A 20,628-nucleotide genomic window follows, 5' to 3' on the forward strand; every position below is an offset into this window, starting at 1 on the left:
TATATACTATTTCATATGCATTAAAAATATAAAAATTATTAATTTAATTATACATATGAAACTTACTACTTTTAATTATTTATATTATACTTTTCTTAATTAACATAGAAAAAATAAACTCTTATCCTTTTAGACGGAATGAGTATAAAATTAATTGCATATTATGGTTTAGGATAATAAGTTATTTATACAACTTTTGGTGGAAAATTTTTCCAAAATTTTTACCATAAAAGTATAAAAAGGAAACCTCCACGTAGAAAATCTCAATAGTAACAATCAATGTAAGTACATAAAGAATAGAAGAAATTTAAATTAAATAATAATTTTATAAAAATAAATAACATTACCATTTACAAAATATTTTTTAATATCACCTAATTTATTAAGTGATACGATGTGTAAGACAATTGAAATGGTAATAGTTATATAAGGGGCGATGGTTCAGTTAAGCATGTGAAAATAAACTTCGTAGCCATGGCATTGGATTAAGTACTTGAAAGCTTGCAAACTCATTAGAAGTAGAAGCCGAAATTGAAGAGGCAGGTCCAGGTGCAGCCACTAAAGAGACGGGTCTAGGTGCCGCCACCGGCACCGACGATTGTTGCATACGGCTGTGAGCTCCTAAACTAAGATGCATATTTGAAAATGTCAAGACCATAAAGAGGGCTAAAATGACGAAGCATTTCACAGAGGCCATCATTGAATCTTTATTTTCTTTAGTAAAAGAAAAGACTTTTCAGATTCAATGATGAAACAATAACTTCATTTTCTATCTTTTATAGCTAAATTAACCACGTGTGTGATTTGTGATTGAAGTAATTTACCTCGTTTCATTGCTTTCTTATCTTTTTTTAGAAAAATAACTAATGTTAGCATTGGTTATAATTAACTATTCCAAACATATCAATCTATTTATATATATTTAAACAAATTAAATACTACGTCTATTTAAGAAAAAAATAAAAATAAAGCGGTTATGAAACATTCCTCTTATCCGAAATATTAGAAATCTATTTTGCCCTCAATTATGTAAAGCATTATCATTGGGGTTGAAGGGAGGAGTAGATTAGAAGTTCAATCGATAATTCATTAAAAAATCAATTAAATGCATATATTAAATATTAATTAATAGTATAATAAATTTTATTAACTAAATTATCAAGGAAAAAATAATAGTTAAAAGAAAATATCCACGACTTACCAATTATTTAAAATATCAACGATAAAATTATCGACGGTTTATAGATAAAAATTAATAGTTAAATTTTAACTATTTAAAAATTAAATTTTTAATAATTATATATTAAGTTATATTTGCACAAATTTTATGTAAAACTATAGAGTAATTTAATAATAAAAAATTATAACTATGTTTTAATATTATACACTCCACTGCCTATTCCAGCATATCCTTGGGAGGACTTGTCTATGGATTTTCTTCTTGGTATTCCATGTACTTAACGTGAATCTGATTCCATTTTTGTTGTTGTGGACAGGTTCTCCAAAATGACGCATTTTATTATTTGCAAGAAAACTAATGATACTTCTCATGTTGCAAAACTGTTTTTCCAAGAGGTTGTTCGCTTACATAGCGTACCTACGACCATTACTTCAAACAGAGATGTGAAATTTCTACTTCACTTCTGGGTGACTTCATAGAAATGTTTGGGAACTAAATTTCCATACAGCAATACTGCCCATCCCTAGATTGATGGACAAACTAAACTGGTGAATCGCACGCTTGGCAACCTTCTATGCTGCATCTGCAATAATAAGAAAACTGCTTCGGATCTTGCTCTTGCCTAAGCAGAATTTACTTACAACAGTGTTGTTCACAGCTCCACAAAGATGTCATAATTTGCAGTTGTGTATAGGAAAGTCCCAGCGCATACAATTGACCTTATTGCCTTTCTTATAGGTTCTTACAATAATATTGCAGTAAGTAACTTGGCAAAGCAGCAAGCAACTTAGCAAAGTAGCATGTGGATGTTTTCCAACAGCTATAACAATGCCTTACAGAAGCCAATGATAAATATAAAGCTACAACTAATAAGCATAGGTGTTTCAAGTCCTTCAATATTGGTGATCAAGTTATGGTGTATTTACACAAGGAACGTGGTGGAGGACACAAAAAGCTTAACTCCAAGAAGATTGGTCCATTTCGGATCATTTAGAAGATTAATGATAATGCCTATATGTTCTTGATCCCCCAAATGAGACGAAAATTTCCAAGACGTTTAACGTGGCAGATCTATTTCAGTGCCACCCTGCTGATGACAACTCGAGGTTGAGTTCTTTACAAGTGGAAGGGAATGACACGGAGCAACTAGCCTTGGACTTTACGGCAGACTTGGACCGGGCTTAACTTTTGCTGCCGACATCCGATGGAGAACCACGATCGCTTTTTGAAAAGGGAATTTCGAGACGTACGACTTTCAAAAGTGTGACGAGGGTCTTAGACCTGGTCACAAAGTTCGAGGCAAAGATTCTACAGTTTAGGGGGTTAATTTTGCATTTTAATTATTTTTTTAGATTTTTTTATAATACTGCATATCATGGTTTTTTATATTATAAATAACTTTTCTTTGTCTATTTGGAGCTCACTTTTCAATTTTTGAGGAATTTTTATAAAACTTTTCGGCTTCTAGCCAATCGTTTTCTTTATATCGTCTTAGCCAAACGACATTGATTAAAACTCCCAACAAAGTCTAATCGGTCTTTTATCATCAATGCAGCTTGCTCGTGTTAATCCCGATAATTAAGGTCTATAGTATGTTTTAAAAAAGATCGAATTAAAGTCAAGTCGTCAATCTTTAGAGCAACAAAATAACATAGAAAATTACTTTATAAATAGTACAATGCAGCACAATTGGTAGAGAGATCCGTATTCTTTTGTAACAAAGAAAAAGGATTAGAAGAGAGCAATTGGTTCAACCTCGCATACTTGAAAGAGGGAGGAATCCAAAGAGAAATAAAGTATTTCTTTTTTGTCTTATAAAAATAAGTCTCTTTATTTATCTTAAATTATAGCTAATCTTTTTGTGAGACATAATTGGTTGATTAATTTCAAAGTATATACTATTTCATATGCATTAAAAATATAAAAATTATTAATTTAATTATACATATGAAACTTATTACTTTTAATTATTTATATTATACTTTTCTTAATTAACATAGAAAAAATAAACTCTTATCCTTTTAGACGGAATGAGTATAAAATTAATTGCATATTATGGTTTAGGATAATAAGTTATTTATACAACTTTTGGTGGAAAATTTTTCCAAAATTTTTAGCATAAAAGTATTAAAAGGAAACATCCACGTAGAAAATCTCAATAGTAACAATCAATGTAAGTACATAAAGAATAGAAGAAATTTAAATTAAATAATAATTTTATAAAAATAAATAACATTACCATTTACAAAATATTTTTTAATATCACCTAATTTATTAAGTGATACGATGTGTAAGATAATTGAAATGGCAATAGTTATATAAGGGGCGATGGTTCAATTAAGCATGTGAAAATAAACTTCGTAGCCATGGCATTGGATTAAGTACTTGAAAGCTTGCAAACTCATTAGAAGTAGAAGTCGAAATTGAAGAGGCAGGTCCAGGTGCAGCCACTAAAGAGGCGGGTCTAGGTGCCGCTACCGGGCTCGACGAGTGTTGCATACGGCTGTGAGCTCCTAAACTAAGATGCATATTTGAAAATGTCAAGACCATAAAGAGGGCTAAGATGACGAAGCATTTCACAGAGGCCATCATTGAATCTTTATTTTCTTTAGTAAAAGAAAAGACTTTTTAGATTCAATGATGAAACAATAACTTCATTTTCTATCTTTTATAGCTAAATTAACCACGTGTGTGATTTGTGATTGAAGTAATTTACCTCTTTTCATTGCTTTCTTATCTTTTTTTAGAAAAATAACTAATGTTAGCATTGGTTATAATTAACTATTCTAAACATATCAATCTATTTATATATATTTAAACAAATTAAATACTACGTCTATTTAAGAAAAAAATAAAAATAAAGCGGTTATGAAACATTCCTCTTATTCCAAATATTAGAAATCCATTTTGCCCTCAATTATGTAAAGCATTATCACTGGGGTTGAAGGGAGGAGTAGATTAGAAGTTCAATCCATAATTCATTAAAAAATCAATTAAATGCATATATTAAATATTAATTAATAGTATAATAAAATAAATAATAATAAATTTTATTAACTAAATTATCAAGAAAAAAAATAATAGTTAAAAGAAAATATCCACGACTTACCAATTATTTAAAATATCAACGATAAAATTATCGATTGTTTATAGATAAAAATTAATAGTTAAATTTTAACTATTTAAAAATTAAATTTTTAATAATTATATATTTGCACAAATTTTATGTAAAACTACAGAGTAATTTAATAATAAAAAATTATAACTATGTTTTAATATTATACACTCCACTGCCTATTCCAGCATATCTTTGGGAGGATTTGTCTATAGATTTTGTTCTTGGTATTCCATGTACTTGACGTGAATCTGATTTCATTTTTATTGTTATTGACAGGTTCTCCAAAATGGCGCATTTTATTACTTGCAAGAAAACTAATGATACTTCTCTTGTTGCAAAACTGTTTTTCCAGGAGGTTGTTCGCTTACATAGCGTCCCTACGACCATTATTTCAAACAGAGATGTAAAGTTTCTATCTCATTTTTGGGTGACTTCATAGAATTATTTGGGAACTGAATTTCCATACAACAATGCTGCCCATCCCCAAACAAAAGTGGTGAATCGCACGCTTAGCAACCTTCTGCGCTACATCGGCAGTAATAAGAAAACTGCTTGGGATCTTGCTCTTGTCCAAGCAGAATTTGCTTACAACAGTGTTGTCCACAGCTCCACAAGGATGTCACCATTTGTAATTGTGTACAGGAAAGTCTCAGCGCATATAGTTTATCTTATTGTCCTTCCTACAGGTTCTCACAACAGTATTGCAGCAAGCAACTTGGTAAAGCAACATGTGGATGTTTTCAAACAGGTACAAGAACGCCTTACAGAAGCCAATGATAAATATAAAGTTACAGCTGATAAGCATAGGCGTTTCAAGTCCTTCAATATCGGTGACCAAGTTATAGTGTATTTACGCAAGGAACATGGTGGAGGAAAGAAAAAGCTTGACTCCAAGAAGATTTCTCCATTCCGGATCATTTAGAAGATTAATGATAATGCCTGTATGTTCTTGATCCCTCAAATGAGATGAAAATTTCAAAGACGTTTAACGTGGTGGATCTATTTTAGTGCTACTCTACTGATGACAACTCGAGATCGAGTTTTTTACAAGTGGAAGGGAATGACACGGAGCAACTAGCATTGGACTTTATGGCAGACTTGGACCGGACCTAACTTTTACTGCCGACGTCTGATGGAGACCCACGATAACTTTTTGGAAAATGAATTTTGAGACGCATGACTTTCAAATGTGTGACGAGTGCCGTAGGCCGAATCACAAAGTTTGAGAAAAAAATTGCACCGTTTAGGGGGTCAATTTTACATTTTAATTATTTTTTTTGATATTTTTTTTATAATATTGCATATTAGGGTTTTTTATATTATAAATAACTTTTCTTTGTCTATTTGGAGCTCACTTTTCAATTTTTGAGGAATTTTTATAAAACTTTTCGGCTTCTAGCCAATCGTTTTCTTTATATCGTTTTAGCCAAACGACATTGATTAAAACTCCCAATAAAGTCTAATCGGTCTTTTATCATCAATGCAACTTGCTCGTGTTAATCCCGATAATTAAGGTCTATAGTCTGTTTTAAAAAAGATCGAATTAAAGTCAAGTCGTCAATCTTTAGAGCAACAAAATAACATAGAAAATTACTTTATAAATAGTACAATGCAGCACAATTGGCAGAGAGATTCGTATTCTTTTGTAACAAAGAAAAAGGATTAGAAGAGGGCAAATGTGGTTCAACCTCGCATACTTGAAAGAGGGAGGAATCCAAAGAAAAATAAAGTATTTCTTTTTTGTCTTATAAAAATAAGTCTCTTTATTTATCTTAAATTATAGCTAATCTTTTTATGAGACATAATTGATTGATTAATTTCAAAGTATATACTATTTCATATGCATTAAAAATATAAAAATTATTAATTTAATTATACATCTGAAACTTATTACTTTTAATTATATATATTATACTTTTCTTAATTAACATAGAAAAAATAAACTCTTATCCTTTTAGATGAAATGTGTATACAGTTAAGTGCATATTATGGTTTAGGGTAATAAGTTATTTATACAACTTTTGGTGGAAAATTTTTCCAAAATTTTTAGCATAAAGTATAAAAAGGAAACCTCCCACGTAGAAAATCTCAATAGTAACAATCAATGTAAGTGCATAATGAATAGAAGAAATTTAAATTAAATAATAATTTTATAAAAATAAATAACATTACCATTTACAAAATATTTTTTAATATCACCTAATTTATTAAGTGATACGATGTGTAAGATAATTGAAATGGCAATAGTTATATAAGGGGCGATGGTTCAATTAAGCATGTGAAAATAAACTTCGTAGCCATGGCATTGGATTAAGTACTTGAAAGCTTGCAAACTCATTAGAAGTAGAAGCCGAAATCGAAGAGGCGGGTCCAGGTGCCGCCACCGGCACCGACGATTGTTGCATACGGCTGTGAGCTCCTAAACTAAGATGCATATTTGAAAAGGTCAAGACCATAAAGAGGGCTAAAATGACGAAGCATTTCACAGAGGCCATCATTGAATCTTTATTTTCTTTAGTAAAAGAAAAGACTTTTAAGATTCAATGATGAAACAATAACTTCATTTTCTATCTTTTATAGCTAAATGAAGTGCGTGTATGATTTGTGATTGAAGTAATTTACCTCCCTTCATTGCTTTCATATCTTTTTTTAGAAAATAACTAATGTTAGCATTGGTTATAATTAACTATTCTAAACATATCAATCTATTTATATATATTTAAACAAATAAAATACTACGTTTATTTTAAAAAGAAATGAAAATAAAGCGGTTATGAAACATTCATCTTATTCGAAATATTAGAAATCCATCTTACCGCCAGTTATGTAAAGCATTATCATCAAATGATATTCATGGAGTTGTTGGGCTGTAGAAATAGAATTAGCTAGGTCTTCCAAACCCAATGCAGCCAGCTCGTGTTAGTCTCCTTAGCTAAGATCTATAGCCTGGTTCGAAAAAGATCAAATTAGACGTTGAAACCTTCACTGAAATGTCAAGTTGTCAACTTTTAGAGCAACGAAGCAACAGAGAAAAATGACTTTATTATAGTAAACAAATAGTACAATACATGATTCGCAATTTCAAATAATTTATCTCATTAAATCGGTTGAAAGAATAAAGAAATGTGTAAAATTATCACTCAAATTTTATTTTAGATCTTGTTTGATTGAGATAATTTAATTAAAAAACTTTAAGTTCTCAATAAATTTTAAAATTTTGTTTATTTAGTTTGCCATTTTCTATAAAAAGAAAGAAGATCAATCACACGGCCATTGATTAGCCACAAACACCCATACATGTAGCATATTCTCATGGAATATATAAGTGTGTTAGTATTTGAAAAAAGAAGTATAGCTTGACTTGTTCTAGTGTTTGAAGACATAATACTCGAGTTGACAAAAGTCAACTTGATTTATTAGCATATGAATTAGTAAAAAGTAATGTTTGTAATTGATAGCGGTTGTCGAAACTGTAAAAAATAATCCTATTATAAATCAACAAAATAATTTGTAGATAGTGGCAATAGGGTCGAACTACAGGGATTTGACACTAAGAACTCTCCTAACTATGACTTGGGCAAATTAATAATTGGAGTAAAATAAATGAGGGTTTATTTTGATGATATTGAACTAAAATTAAGACTAAGTAATAAAAGAGTGTAATAAGCAAAAGATGAGTAAATGAAAGGTAGAAGGACTCTAGTTGAAATATAGGATCCATTTCAATTTTAGAATTGATCATTGATTCTTTGAATCTTCTATTTATTTCAATAAATTAGTTTAGGTTGTGGAAAACGTTTCTTACAACCAAATTCCTCCTTCATTTTAGTTTGATTAGGAAACGTTCGCTAATCAAACACTAGTTAACAAGTTGTCAAGGAACGTCCTTGAGGTTTTTTACTTTTCAACTGTTAACTACATTAAGACATAGAGGAACCTAATTGTAACCTCGCCAACCGCGTAGCCAAGTTTAGATCATACAACCGATTGTACTTGTGTTCAAATAATATAAGCAATTACAGACCCAAATCATTCAAACTAATAATGTATTACCCATACAATTAAAAGCAACAGGCCTTAATTGATTCTAAAATCAAGGCAATAATAGCATGAAGATCAAGTTGCATAAATATTGAAAAATAGAAGTTTAACAATGTAGTTTCAGATCTCCCAATTCATAACAAAACTGAAATTTCTCCAACTTCAACTAGAGAAAAAAATGTTTAGCCACTCATGGTGGCAAAGAACACAAAAAGAAAGAAAAAGGGAGGAAGAGTTGCTACCGAAAATTCTGAATGTATTGCTGTTTGGTTACTGTCCCTTTTTATAGGTGAGAAATCCTAATCCTTCTTGGAATTGAAATTCTATTTTGACTTGGTCTTTTGAAGGTCTTTTAATTCCTCCTTTGCCTTTGTATTTTATCATGAATAAAACTCTTTTGGTGAAGGACGTTCTTTGGCGTGGCTCTTGGAGTTGTTATAGGATTGGTCTTTGTAGTGTTTAAAGTATGATAATGATAGAGATATACTATTAACCATGCAAATGTAATAGTATAGTTTTTATGTTTTTCTATTGACAATTATATCTATGTATTTAATTAGATTTTTGCATTAAATAAATTGGTTTTCAGCATATGATCAATAATTGTGATTAGTACATTTTGTATGTATCTAATTGGACCAAATAGAGAATGGATGTTTATACTGGCTATTAAACATATTCTCTAGGACATTAGAAATATAGTTTATGTTCTTAATCTTGATTTAATTTAATATGAGCAAGCATTTGTTATCTTGTGCTTTGATTCATTAAAGGGTGAGTTTCATTATTGGAATAATATTCTCGGTGGATTGGGCAAAGATAATTTGTGTTTGTGAAATATTAATTAATGATGGAATCCATGTCTCGATTTAGAGATTGATGATGCACTTTAAGTATGCTTATAAGGTTTCATTGTGTAAACCCTGCAGGTGGATTTTGAATCCGACACATGAAATAAGTTGAGCGACAATCTTAAAGTTGTATTGTTATTTAAATAAATTGTCAGTGAGTTATTTAAATAACAGCATCAGTAATCTTAACATGGAGAACATAATATTATTATGTTGTGGAATTGTAAAATAAATAAGGAGTTCAATCATGAATTTTTAGTGGTATAATTCTTGATTAATTATAATAAGAATATGTTGGTCCTACATAGGTTCTTATTGTAATTAGTGGCCTAATTTATTTTATTCCTGCGGTCCCTGTAGTACCCTAGTTGTTTGGAATAATAGGGTTTTTATTTAAATAATAAATGGATTATTTTATTTAAGTAATTGATAATTATTTTAATAAAATAATTTATTATTTATTTATTTATATTAAATGTTATTTTCCTATGGAAAATACGTTTTGAAGAATATAAATAAGAAAAACCCTAAGTTGAAAAGACGCTTGCGTTATTCTTTTCTGCCCACTCAGAAAAACTTTCTAGAGAGATAGCTAGGGTTACTGCAGAAGATCGTGGGTGACTCCAAGATCTTAGGAACAAAGACCGGTGAGCGATTCTGCGCTTCAAGAGGTCAGTTAATATTTATGTTTTTAGTTTCCCTTGATATGTGTTTCGGATCTGGGTTGTTTCCGCTTAATACCCGCTCCCATCAATTGGTATCAGAGCCTTTCGAAACCATACAGGGTGGCTAAATTCATTTTGCCATTAATATCATGTTGTTCGTTTGATGTTTTCTGGCGATTGAAACATGATTGTTGTTGTTTTATATACTGGTTTTAATTTAAATCGTTTTTGATTAAAAATCTGGAAAAACGAATTGTTGTGATTAAATATTAAATAAAAAAAAAAGGGAAACAGAATGAACAGTAGAGAACAGAAGGTGAGTTGGCGTGAAACCGAAGTCTCGTCGTCGGCAGGCGGTGCGTAAGGCCTCAAACCTTCGCTAGCTCGTCGCCGGTAGACTGGTTTGACGTCCGGAACTTGAAAACGGCAGCAAAGAATACCAATCGGTTTTCTGGCTTGGATCGCTGGCGAGCTTCTAGGTGCTGGAGTGGATGGGCGGTGGTCGCAAAGCCGCTTGAGTCCTGGTCCGGCGCGGTTGAAGCTCTTCAGACGGCGGCCATGGAGTTTGAAGGGAAGTGGCGGCGGCGGCTAGGGTTTCTTCGTGAAGAAGAAGCTGCTGCCTGCCGAATTTCTGTTTTGGTGCTCTTTTTTTTTTTTTATAATTTTTTTTAAAAGACCCATATATATTTTTATTCACTTTGAAGTCCAAAATGTGTAATTTTATTTGCAAAATGGTCCCATTATTTTTATTATTTTTGCAAAATTAACTTTATAATGAATTTTAATTAAATTTTTTTTAATTAAAGTTTTAATTATATTAAAATTAATTTGTGGGTGTTAATTATTACTTTTTAGTTGTGATTATTTGCATTTCTTCCCCATCGGAAGATGTCATGTTTTAATATAATTACTGATCTAGTCTAATTTGTCTATATTAATTTAATTCTCCATCTGAATAAATTAATTGGGGACATGAATTAGATATAATTTTTTCCCACATATTAATATTTATTTAAGAAGCATGTTATCTCCCATCGAGTAGTATGTGCTGGTCTTATCTTATTATAATATGCATAACATGTGTTTGGTTGAATTCTCCCATCGAGGTTACTATTCATGAATGTTTAGATATGCATATGTGAATTTTGATATCATTGTTGTCAATGTGCAATTTTTGGTTTAAATTCATTTTTTTTATTATTGATATGCTGTTTTTTTTTTGTTGTTTAATGCATAATCTTACAATAGAAATGGCATCATTCAGTCCCCTTGCCAACATCCTTACCCAAAACAAACTTGAGGGTTCAAACTATGTTGACTGGAAAAGAAATTTGGACATTTTACTTACTGCTGAGGAGTACAAGTTTGTGCTAAATGAAGAGTGTCCTGAAAAACCCGGTGAGGGTGCCTCTGAGGAGGACACCAAGGCTTACCAGAAATGGGTTAAAGCTGATGAGATGGCGCGATGTTACATTTTGGCTTCTATGTCAAATGTTTTGCAGCATCAGCATCAGAAGATGGACACAGCTTATGATATGCTAGCAAATCTCAAGGAGATGTTTGGAGACCAAACTAGTGCGGCCAAGCAAAATGCACTGAGGGAGATTCTTACTTCCAAAATGGAAGAGGGAACCCCTGTTAGAACTCATGTCTTGAAGATGATGAGTCTTCTGAATGACATGGAGGTTCTAGGTGCTGTGGTTGACCAGACTACACAGATAGAAATGGTCTTGAACACACTGCCCGCCAGTTTTCAGCAGTTTCGTCTGAACTATAACATGAATAAGATGGATTTTACTCTGTCTAAATTGCTGAATGAGCTGGTAGCTGCTGAGACTATCATTAAGCAAGGAGCTCAACCTGTTGTGCTTAATGTTGAGCGAGGTTCTTCTTCTGCCCAGAAAAAGGGTAAGAAGAAGAAAAATGTTCACAAGGCTAAGCCCAATGCAAATGGTGCTGTGAAAAAGCCTAAGGGCAAGTGTTTTCACTGCAAGCAACCTGGTCACTGGAAGGCACAATGTCCAACTTGGTTAGCCAAGAAGAAGCAAGGTATATCTTTTTTCTATATGCTGATAGTTGAAACTTGTTTAGCGGTGTTGACTACACTCCAATGGTGTGTAGATTCTGGAGCCACTAATCATGTCTGCAATTCATTGCAGGGGTTTCAGGTAACTCGTCAGCTAAGTGAAGGAGATGTAAGCATTTTTCTGGGAGATGGCACAGAAGTTGCAGTTCTAGCTATAGGAAATGTTTCTTTGAATTTTGAGAATAAAAGAACATTGGTTTTGAAGGATGTTTTATATGTACCTTCTATTAGAAGGAATTTGATTTCTGTTTCTAGTTTGAGCAAGAATGGATATTCGGTTTGTTTCAATGAATTTTATGATGATTCAGTCGTTATTAAATTTCGAAAACAAATGATATGTTCTGGCTCAATGATTGATGATCTTTTTATTCTCAAAGTTTCACCTGAACTGCAAATTCCTAATTCTGAAATTAATAACTTTGATGTCATTGTTTCATTGAAAAGAAAACGTCCTATTGATTTTAGTCATACCTATTTGTGGCATTTAAGGCTTGGTCATATTAATTTAGATAGGATTTCTAGGTTGGTCAAGGATGGACCATTGAGTTCATTGAAAGTAGAGGCACTACCAACCTGTGAATCTTGTTTAGAAGGTAAAATGACTAAGAGGCCTTTTCCTATAAAGGGTAATAGAACTAGTGATGTGCTTGAATTGATTCATTCTGATTTGTGTGGTCCAATGAGTGTCCAAGCTAGGGGTGGTTTTGAGTATTTTGTGACTTTCACAGATGATTACTCAAGATATGGGTATATTTACCTGTTGCGCCGTAAGTCTGAATGCTTTGAGAAATTCAAAGAATTCAAGGCAGTAACGGAGAAACAACATGGAAAATATATCAAGTCATTGCGGTCTGACCGTGGTGGCGAATACCTCTCTAGGGAATTCATTGCTTATTTAACAGAACAAGGAATTACCTCACAGTTGTCTGCACCTGGTATGCCACAACAGAATGGTGTAGCAGAAAGGAGAAATAGGACACTTATGGAAATGGTTAGATCAATGATGAGTTATTCAGATTTGCCTATTTCGTTTTGGGGATATGCAATAGAAACAGCAGCATATATTTTGAATTTGGTTCCATCTAAGTCAGTACCTAAAACTCCTACAGAACTGTGGACTGGGCGAAAGCCTAGTCTAAGACATGTTCGGATGTGGGGTTGCCCAGCCCATGTGCTGAAAGGGAAAGCAGATAAATTGGATTCAAAAACAGACTTATGCTTCTTTATTGGATATCCTAGAGGAACGAAAGGTGGTCTATTTTATAGTTCTCAAGATAAAAAGGTCATTGTTAGCACTAATGCACATTATCTTGAGGAAGACTATATTAGAAACCATATTCCCAAAAGTCAGTTAGCCTTGTATGAATTGAGAGGAGAGAATATACCAACTAGAACTTTTCCATTTAAAAACCAACCTGATCCATCCATGGTCGGAGCTGACATTCCATTACCTCAACGTAGTGGGAGACATGTTAGTGGACCAGTAGATCGACCTCTGCATGAACATTCAGCACCCAACATTTCACTACAGCCCGAAAGTAGTGGGAGTTATGTTGGAACTGAAATTGCAGATGTTGATCCAACTTTACATGAGCAAGAACATGTTGGAGCTATTGACATTTCATTGCCTGTGGGTGATGAAGGACATGTTGACACTCTAGAACATGACCAGGATGTAGTACCACCAGTCATTGACTTGCTGGCCTTACAGCCACAGCAAGATCAAGGTGAGATTGCACAAAATGTAGTACTTCGTCGTAGTGGGAGAATTAGACGACCGCCGATTCGATATACACTTTTGGGAGAAGCATTTGACAGAATCCCTGAAGAAGTGAATATCGAACCAGCATGTTACGATGAAGCACTACAAGATAAAGATGCTGATAAGTGGCTTGTAGCTATGAAATCTGAGATGGAGTCTATGTACTCTAATCAAGTCTGGGAACTTGTAGAACCACCCAAAGGGGTTAAACCCATTGGATGCAAGTGGATCTATAAGAAAAAGAGGGGTATAGACGGTAAAGTGCAAACTTATAAGGCAAGGCTTGTTGCAAAAGGGTTTACTCAAAAAGAAGGGATCGATTATGAGGAAACTTTTTCGCCAGTTGTCATGCTAAAGTCTATTAGAACTCTTCTATCCATTGCTGCTCATTTTGATTATGAGATTTGGCAAATGGATGTCAAGACAGCTTTCCTAAATGGGAGTCTTGATGAATGCATCTATATGAAGCAACCAGAGGGTTTCATAACAAGTGGACAAGAAAATTTGCTATGCAAATTGAATAAGTCCATATATGGGCTTAAACAAGCATCTAGGTCATGGAACACTTGTTTTGACCAGTCGATCAAAACTTTTGGTTTCGATCAGTGTCATGATGAGTCTTGTGTGTATAAGAAATGGAATGGTAATAAAGTTGTTTTTCTGGTACTATATGTGGATGATATTCTGCTTATAGGGAATTGTGTTGGTATGTTGACTTCTGTCAAAGATTGGTTATCCCAGCGTTTTGATATGAAGGATTTGGGAGAAGCTGCTCATATTCTTGGGATCAAGCTCATGCGAGATCGCAAGAAAAGAATGATTGGTTTATCTCAAGCACTTTATATTGATACTATTCTTGCTCGTTTCAGCATGCAAGATTCCAAGAAGGGATTTCTTCCCTTCAGACATGGAATCACTCTATCTAAGGATCAGTGTCCTAAGACACCTGATGAGATAGAGAACATGAAGGCAGTTCCTTATGCTTCAGCAGTTGGAAGCCTCATGTATGCAATGCTGTGTACTAGACCTGATATCTGTTTTGCAGTTGGCATGGTTAGCAGATTTCAGTCTAATCCTGGGCGAGAACATTGGACTGCAGTCAAACATATAATCAAGTACTTAAAAAGAACTAGGGATTATATGTTAGTCTTTCAGTCAGAGGATCTTATACCCATTGGATATACAGATTCAGATTTTCAGTCTGATAGGGACTCTCGAAAGTCTACCTCAGGAAATGTTTTTGTCTTAGGAGGTGGAGCCATAATTTGGAGGAGTATTAAGCAAACTTGTGTTGCTGATTCCACCATGGAAGCTGAGTATGTAGCAGCCTCTGAGGCTGCTAAGGAGGCTGTATGGCTTAGAAACTTCCTTATGGATCTAGGTGTGGTTTCTTCAGTGCAATCGCCTATTACACTTTATTGTGATAATAGCGGGGCAGTTGCAAACTCGAAAGAACCACGGAGCCATAAAAGGGCAAAACACATTGAGCGAAAGTATCATTTGATACGTGACATAGTTCAAAGGGGTGATGTGGTAGTGACAAAGATCGCATCGGAAAACAACTTGGCTGATCCTTTTACAAAGAGCTTACCAGCAAAGACTTTTGACAGTCATGTAGAAGGAATGGGAGTTAGAATAATTGATGCATGGTTATGAGTCTAAGTGGGAGATTGATAGAGATATACTATTAACCATGCAAATGTAATAGTATAGTTTTTATGTTTTTCTATTGACAATTATATCTATGTATTTAATTAGATTTTTGCATTAAATAAATTGGTTTTCAGCATATGATCAATAATTGTGATTAGTACATTTTGTATGTATCTAATTGGACCAAATAGAGAATGGATGTTTATACTGGCTATTAAACATATTCTCTAGGACATTAGAAATATAGTTTATGTTCTTAATCTTGATTTAATTTAATATGAGCAAGCATTTGTTATCTTGTGCTTTGATTCATTAAAGGGTGAGTTTCATTATTGGAATAATATTCTCGGTGGATTGGGCAAAGATAATTTGTGTTTGTGAAATATTAATTAATGATGGAATCCATGTCTCGATTTAGAGATTGATGATGCACTTTAAGTATGCTTATAAGGTTTCATTGTGTAAACCCTGCAGGTGGATTTTGAATCCGACACATGAAATAAGTTGAGCGACAATCTTAAAGTTGTATTGTTATTTAAATAAATTGTCAGTGAGTTATTTAAATAACAGCATCAGTAATCTTAACATGGAGAACATAATATTATTATGTTGTGGAATTGTAAAATAAATAAGGAGTTCAATCATGAATTTTTAGTGGTATAATTCTTGATTAATTATAATAAGAATATGTTGGTCCTACATAGGTTCTTATTGTAATTAGTGGCCTAATTTATTTTATTCCTGCGGTCCCTGTAGTACCCTAGTTGTTTGGAATAATAGGGTTTTTATTTAAATAATAAATGGATTATTTTATTTAAGTAATTGATAATTATTTTAATAAAATAATTTATTATTTATTTATTTATATTAAATGTTATTTTCCTATGGAAAATACGTTTTGAAGAATATAAATAAGAAAAACCCTAAGTTGAAAAGACGCTTGCGTTATTCTTTTCTGCCCACTCAGAAAAACTTTCTAGAGAGATAGCTAGGGTTACTGCAGAAGATCGTGGGTGACTCCAAGATCTTAGGAACAAAGACCGGTGAGCGATTCTGCGCTTCAAGAGGTCAGTTAATATTTATGTTTTTAGTTTCCCTTGATATGTGTTTCGGATCTGGGTTGTTTCCGCTTAATACCCGCTCCCATCAGATAAGACTCTAACACTTTTGGAACTTTGATTTTTCTGCATTTCCCGCACTGCTATAATTTCTTGCTGAAGTCCGTTTGATTTGGGCAAATCACTTGCCCAAATCGTTTTTATGGGTCACTTCTAGTTTTGTGCTTCAGCTTTCTTAAGGTGATTTGGCCAGCGATCTGGGCAAATCGTTTTGAGCATATCAAGTCTTGAAGCTTCCTCATCCTGTAACTGCTTCAGTCATCATTTGAGTTTGATTTGGCCAAATCACCTCGGCCAAATTGATTTTTCAGTTTTTTCTATAAATTTTCTTTAAGTTTCCATTTTTCTCATTTTCTATAAAAATATTATAAAAACATAAATTAAATTAAAAAATATATATATATTTAAATGGTAATAATGATAATAAAAATGAGATTAAATTATGCTTGATCAGTAATTATCGAGTAGGGTCTCCTTATTGTCTGATTTTAGTTGATAAGCATTTGGATGCGTTTGTGTTATCGGTAAGCTAGGCTACAAGTGTTTATTTTCCGCTGATTTGGATCGTTGAAATTTCCGTATGATAGGGTCAAGCAACTCTCCTTCACGAAAGACAAAAGCAATTAGACACTGCTTAATTCAGTGGATGCATTTGTCCTAGCTAGTCTTTTCATAAAACAATTAATTAACGTGGATTTCTAACAATTCTTTATACAAAAGAAAGCACAGGGAACCTTCTTCGTAAATTATTATCAGATAATTATTCCTTAATTCAGCATTATATAGGAAGCTTAATTTCTCTTTTAAGAGCACGCTGCCACACGCCATCCACACAGACATGGAGGAGATATCAGAGACGGCTAAAGCTTACTATGCAAATTTGTCAGAAAAGCAGAAGCGATTGGCAGCCAATCTTTTCCAAGCAATTGATGCAAACGGAGATGGGAAGATTAGTTTCGATGAATATGCGAAATACATGAAGCAGAAGGGCTTTAAAACAATCTCTTCTCCTGACTTCTTTAGAAAGCTAGACAAGGACGGTAATGGTACCTTGGATTTCAATGAATTTGTCGCTCTGCACTATATATGTTCGAGTGAAAGAGTGTTTGTATGCGATGAGTGCAGAGTCTTTCTTGATGGAGTGTACTTTACTTGCGTTCAGTGCTTCAATGGTCCTGGTAATACCTACGATCTTTGTTGTGGTTGTTATAGAGATAAGAATATGAATCATCACAAGGATGCTTTGTTTCTTGATAATTATACGTTGCTACAAGCCAAGCGGCAGCAGAATAAGAGACAGGTAAATACCGTTAACTCGATACTGAACCCTGTTCGCTCATAGTATATGGCCTTCTTGGAATTACCTGATCAAGTTCAATTTTCTTTCCTCAGGGCAAAAATGGAGTTTCAGAGACAGTTGAAGTTGCAGTTGCTGGTCTTGAAACTAGTTCCAATATTATCAGCTTATGTAACCAAATGTAACCCAGAAAGCAATAATCCTTGTTGCATACGAACCGTTTAATTTCCTGCTGCCAGCAGCTCAAAACGAAAATATATTCTGTTCTTCTGTTAGCTTCTTCTTTTTGGTATATTGTTTTTCTTCTTCTGGTCCTGCAGTATGGCCTTGTGTTGGAATTTTATTGAGAATGAAGGCTGTATATCTTCTCTATTTTAGTAATAATACTGCGAGACTGAACAGTCCTAATTTCTCGGAAGTTAAATATGAATATTGCTTTTGGAAAAATAATAATAAACTTCAAATTTCTTTTTTTTTTTCTTTAAACAAAGAACATAAGAAACATACTTATGGATAAACCGATAATTATATCAACTTCAGCTAAGTTCATTTTAAAATCCAATTTACTAGTCAAATGTACACACAACAGAGGAATCGTTAATTTCCCCGAAAAACAGAGACGGATGCTTTGTTTTTGTCGTTAAATGGACAGATAACAGCTCAAACAAGAGTCCACCTGGAAGAAAAAGGAGGTCACTCCCTGTTAGAATACATTGCCGAAGAGAGTTCAAAGTAGGTGGGGCATCAAGCAGTTGACTTGGGCTTTTGGCTGTCTCAGCATAGGCATTGAAGAAACCCTTTTAAAACCATCGGAGGAGTCCTGAATTGCGAAACCAATTGGTACTTTGAGAAAGTGAAGCAGAAGGAGATGGAGATACAGCAGTCATGGAGGGTGAGATTGTCCTTCAAGAACGCGACGATTTTCTTGACAATATTGAATGTCATCACTGCCCTTTTCTTGCTTCATGGATTTCTCTCCTCCGCCTCTTCCCGCAACAGCAGACTCTCATCTAACCAATTCAATTCAGGCAATTCGTTTCCTCCCTCGCTTTGAACATGGAATACTAGTATAAGCAAATAGGGGAGCAATGGGTCAAATTTTGCTTCTTAGTATGAAAAATTGTTTGTGTTTTGTGCAATTCTACTGTATCTGAAACAAGGGTCTGATCATTATCCTTTTTAACTTCTATCTGTTTTCTGATACACTTGGGCTAAGGGTCAAGACATCTCCCCCCAGAGCCTTTTCAGTTCAAACGAGGTTTCCAAGCTGATATTTTTTTATTCTGGGTATGAGCTATATCAATGGATTTTACTTGACCTAGACATTTTCCATTGGCACCCCAGAAAAAGCTCATCTAAGGGCTATCATTCTGCCATAGCTAAGAGTTTCTGATCAGCAAAAATTTACTTTGAAAATGCAGTTCTTCAATTTATAGTTCTTGAACATAGATGTTCGGCATTATATATCATTGAGGCTTGACATGATTCTTGAAGGTTGCAGTTTCTTGGTTTTCAGTGCATTTTATTTCTTTATTCTTTTTCTTCGCCTCTATTCAACATGTAACTTACCATGTTCAAATGTCAATTTAAAGTGCAGTTCAGCTGAGCTACATCAAGGAGTCTGAAGAAATACGCCTTGCAATGCGACCTTGGGCACTGATAAAAAGAGTATGACTGTGGGCCTGTGGCTTTAAATTCGTATTGTTTTTACTTTCTGTTTTCTTTGTTTCCATGTCAGTGTTCTAAGAAATAGGAAGTTTGAATTGCATATTTTCATTGAGGTCAGACCCTCACTCAGTATATAAATATATCCTGCTTGAAATAAGCACAAAAAATTAGTGCAAATTCTGGGATCCATTCTTCATAGGAGTTTACATCTTTCTACATTTGCAGGTGAGGGAAATTGAGCAAGAAGCATATGCAGAACCAGAAACAGAGCAACAGAAAGATACAAAGCAAACTGCTGCTGTTGGTCTTTCAAAAAGTTTAAAGAGTTTTCGTTCTATTAATGATGCCTCCAGCTTGAAAGGTAACACACCATGCCCCCTCTTAACAAAATTCCATCTCCCTTTACACATAATTTGTGCATCTCATGATTCCTACGTGGAATAAACTTAGTACAAGATTCTGTAGACACTAGGATATCTCTTGTAATCTTGATGCTACTACTAACATCTACTAGTTCCACAGCCCTGGAAGAATGGCGTAGTAGAAAGATGGAACGAGCTAGACTACGGGCGATGAGCTTCCCCAAACGGGTGCTGTAATGATTATGTGGACTTCAAACCACCTGCTATATAAAAGCTATTTCAAAATATATACATGTATATATCGCAACGTTATTCCATAAAAGATAGAGCACTTATGCTTGCCATCTTAAAGCTATATTTAAGAACAGATCATTTTATTGCTAATATTATTGAAAAAAGAAAATAGTTTAAGTTCGTTTAGCAAACGAGTTAAACTTAAATTTTATAGTATTCATTTCGTTAAGTTTTGTAAACTGGACTTGTTAACGTTCAAAAGTTTGACTCGTTTTCGAGTCCATGAGTAAAGCTCATAAATTTAGCTCGTTTCTAAGTTTATGAACAAACTCGCAAACAGACTCATGAACAGTTCCGCTAAAAAGACTGAGAATAATATCGGAGAAATAAATTCAAATTTTATATATATTTTCATGAGTCAAATCTAAATTTTATAAAATTTAGTTCAATATAGTTTAATTACACTATCATTAAAATTTAAAAACTCAGTTTTATAAGTTTACAAATTAATTTATATATATATTTATTTAATTAAAATTATTTAATTTTGAACTTAATAGTTTTAAACTAAAAGAGATGATAATGTAAATAAA

The 20,628-nt window shown here is 33.3% G+C and overlaps 2 protein-coding genes across 2 annotated transcripts; both read left to right on the top strand.

The window, feature by feature from the left end:
* Positions 1-17,241: 17,241 nt before the first annotated feature.
* LOC110600699 lies at positions 17,242-18,189 on the top strand. The gene is made up of 2 exons (XM_021737533.2): positions 17,242-17,774; positions 17,867-18,189. Exons 1-2 carry the CDS (start codon positions 17,313-17,315, stop codon positions 17,954-17,956), a joined length of 552 nt encoding a protein of 183 aa, XP_021593225.1. The 5' UTR covers positions 17,242-17,312; the 3' UTR covers positions 17,957-18,189.
* A 103-nt stretch (positions 18,190-18,292) lies between these two features.
* LOC110600726 lies at positions 18,293-20,471 on the top strand. Its single transcript, XM_021737579.2, has 4 exons — positions 18,293-18,799; positions 19,369-19,439; positions 19,665-19,800; positions 19,962-20,471. Exons 1-4 carry the CDS (start codon positions 18,640-18,642, stop codon positions 20,036-20,038), a joined length of 444 nt encoding a protein of 147 aa, XP_021593271.1. The 5' UTR covers positions 18,293-18,639; the 3' UTR covers positions 20,039-20,471.
* Positions 20,472-20,628: the final 157 nt, after the last annotated feature.

The sequence above is a fragment of the Manihot esculenta genome, chromosome 15 (assembly GCF_001659605.2).
Source record: "Manihot esculenta cultivar AM560-2 chromosome 15, M.esculenta_v8, whole genome shotgun sequence".
Taxonomy (NCBI): domain Eukaryota; kingdom Viridiplantae; phylum Streptophyta; class Magnoliopsida; order Malpighiales; family Euphorbiaceae; genus Manihot; species Manihot esculenta.

Excerpts from the sequence above, each read along its gene's own strand:
- LOC110600699 (XM_021737533.2), top strand. The coding sequence starts at position 17,313 with ATGGAGGAGATATCAGAGACGGCTAAAGCTTACTATGCAAATTTGTCA. Across the intron at positions 17,775-17,866 it reads GGCAGCAGAATAAGAGACAG|GGCAAAAATGGAGTTTCAGA; the intron begins GTAAATACCGTT and ends TTCTTTCCTCAG.
- LOC110600726 (XM_021737579.2), top strand. The coding sequence starts at position 18,640 with ATGGAGATACAGCAGTCATGGAGGGTGAGATTGTCCTTCAAGAACGCG. Across the intron at positions 18,800-19,368 it reads ATCTAACCAATTCAATTCAG|TTCAGCTGAGCTACATCAAG; the intron begins GCAATTCGTTTC and ends TTTAAAGTGCAG. Across the intron at positions 19,801-19,961 it reads TGATGCCTCCAGCTTGAAAG|CCCTGGAAGAATGGCGTAGT; the intron begins GTAACACACCAT and ends CTAGTTCCACAG.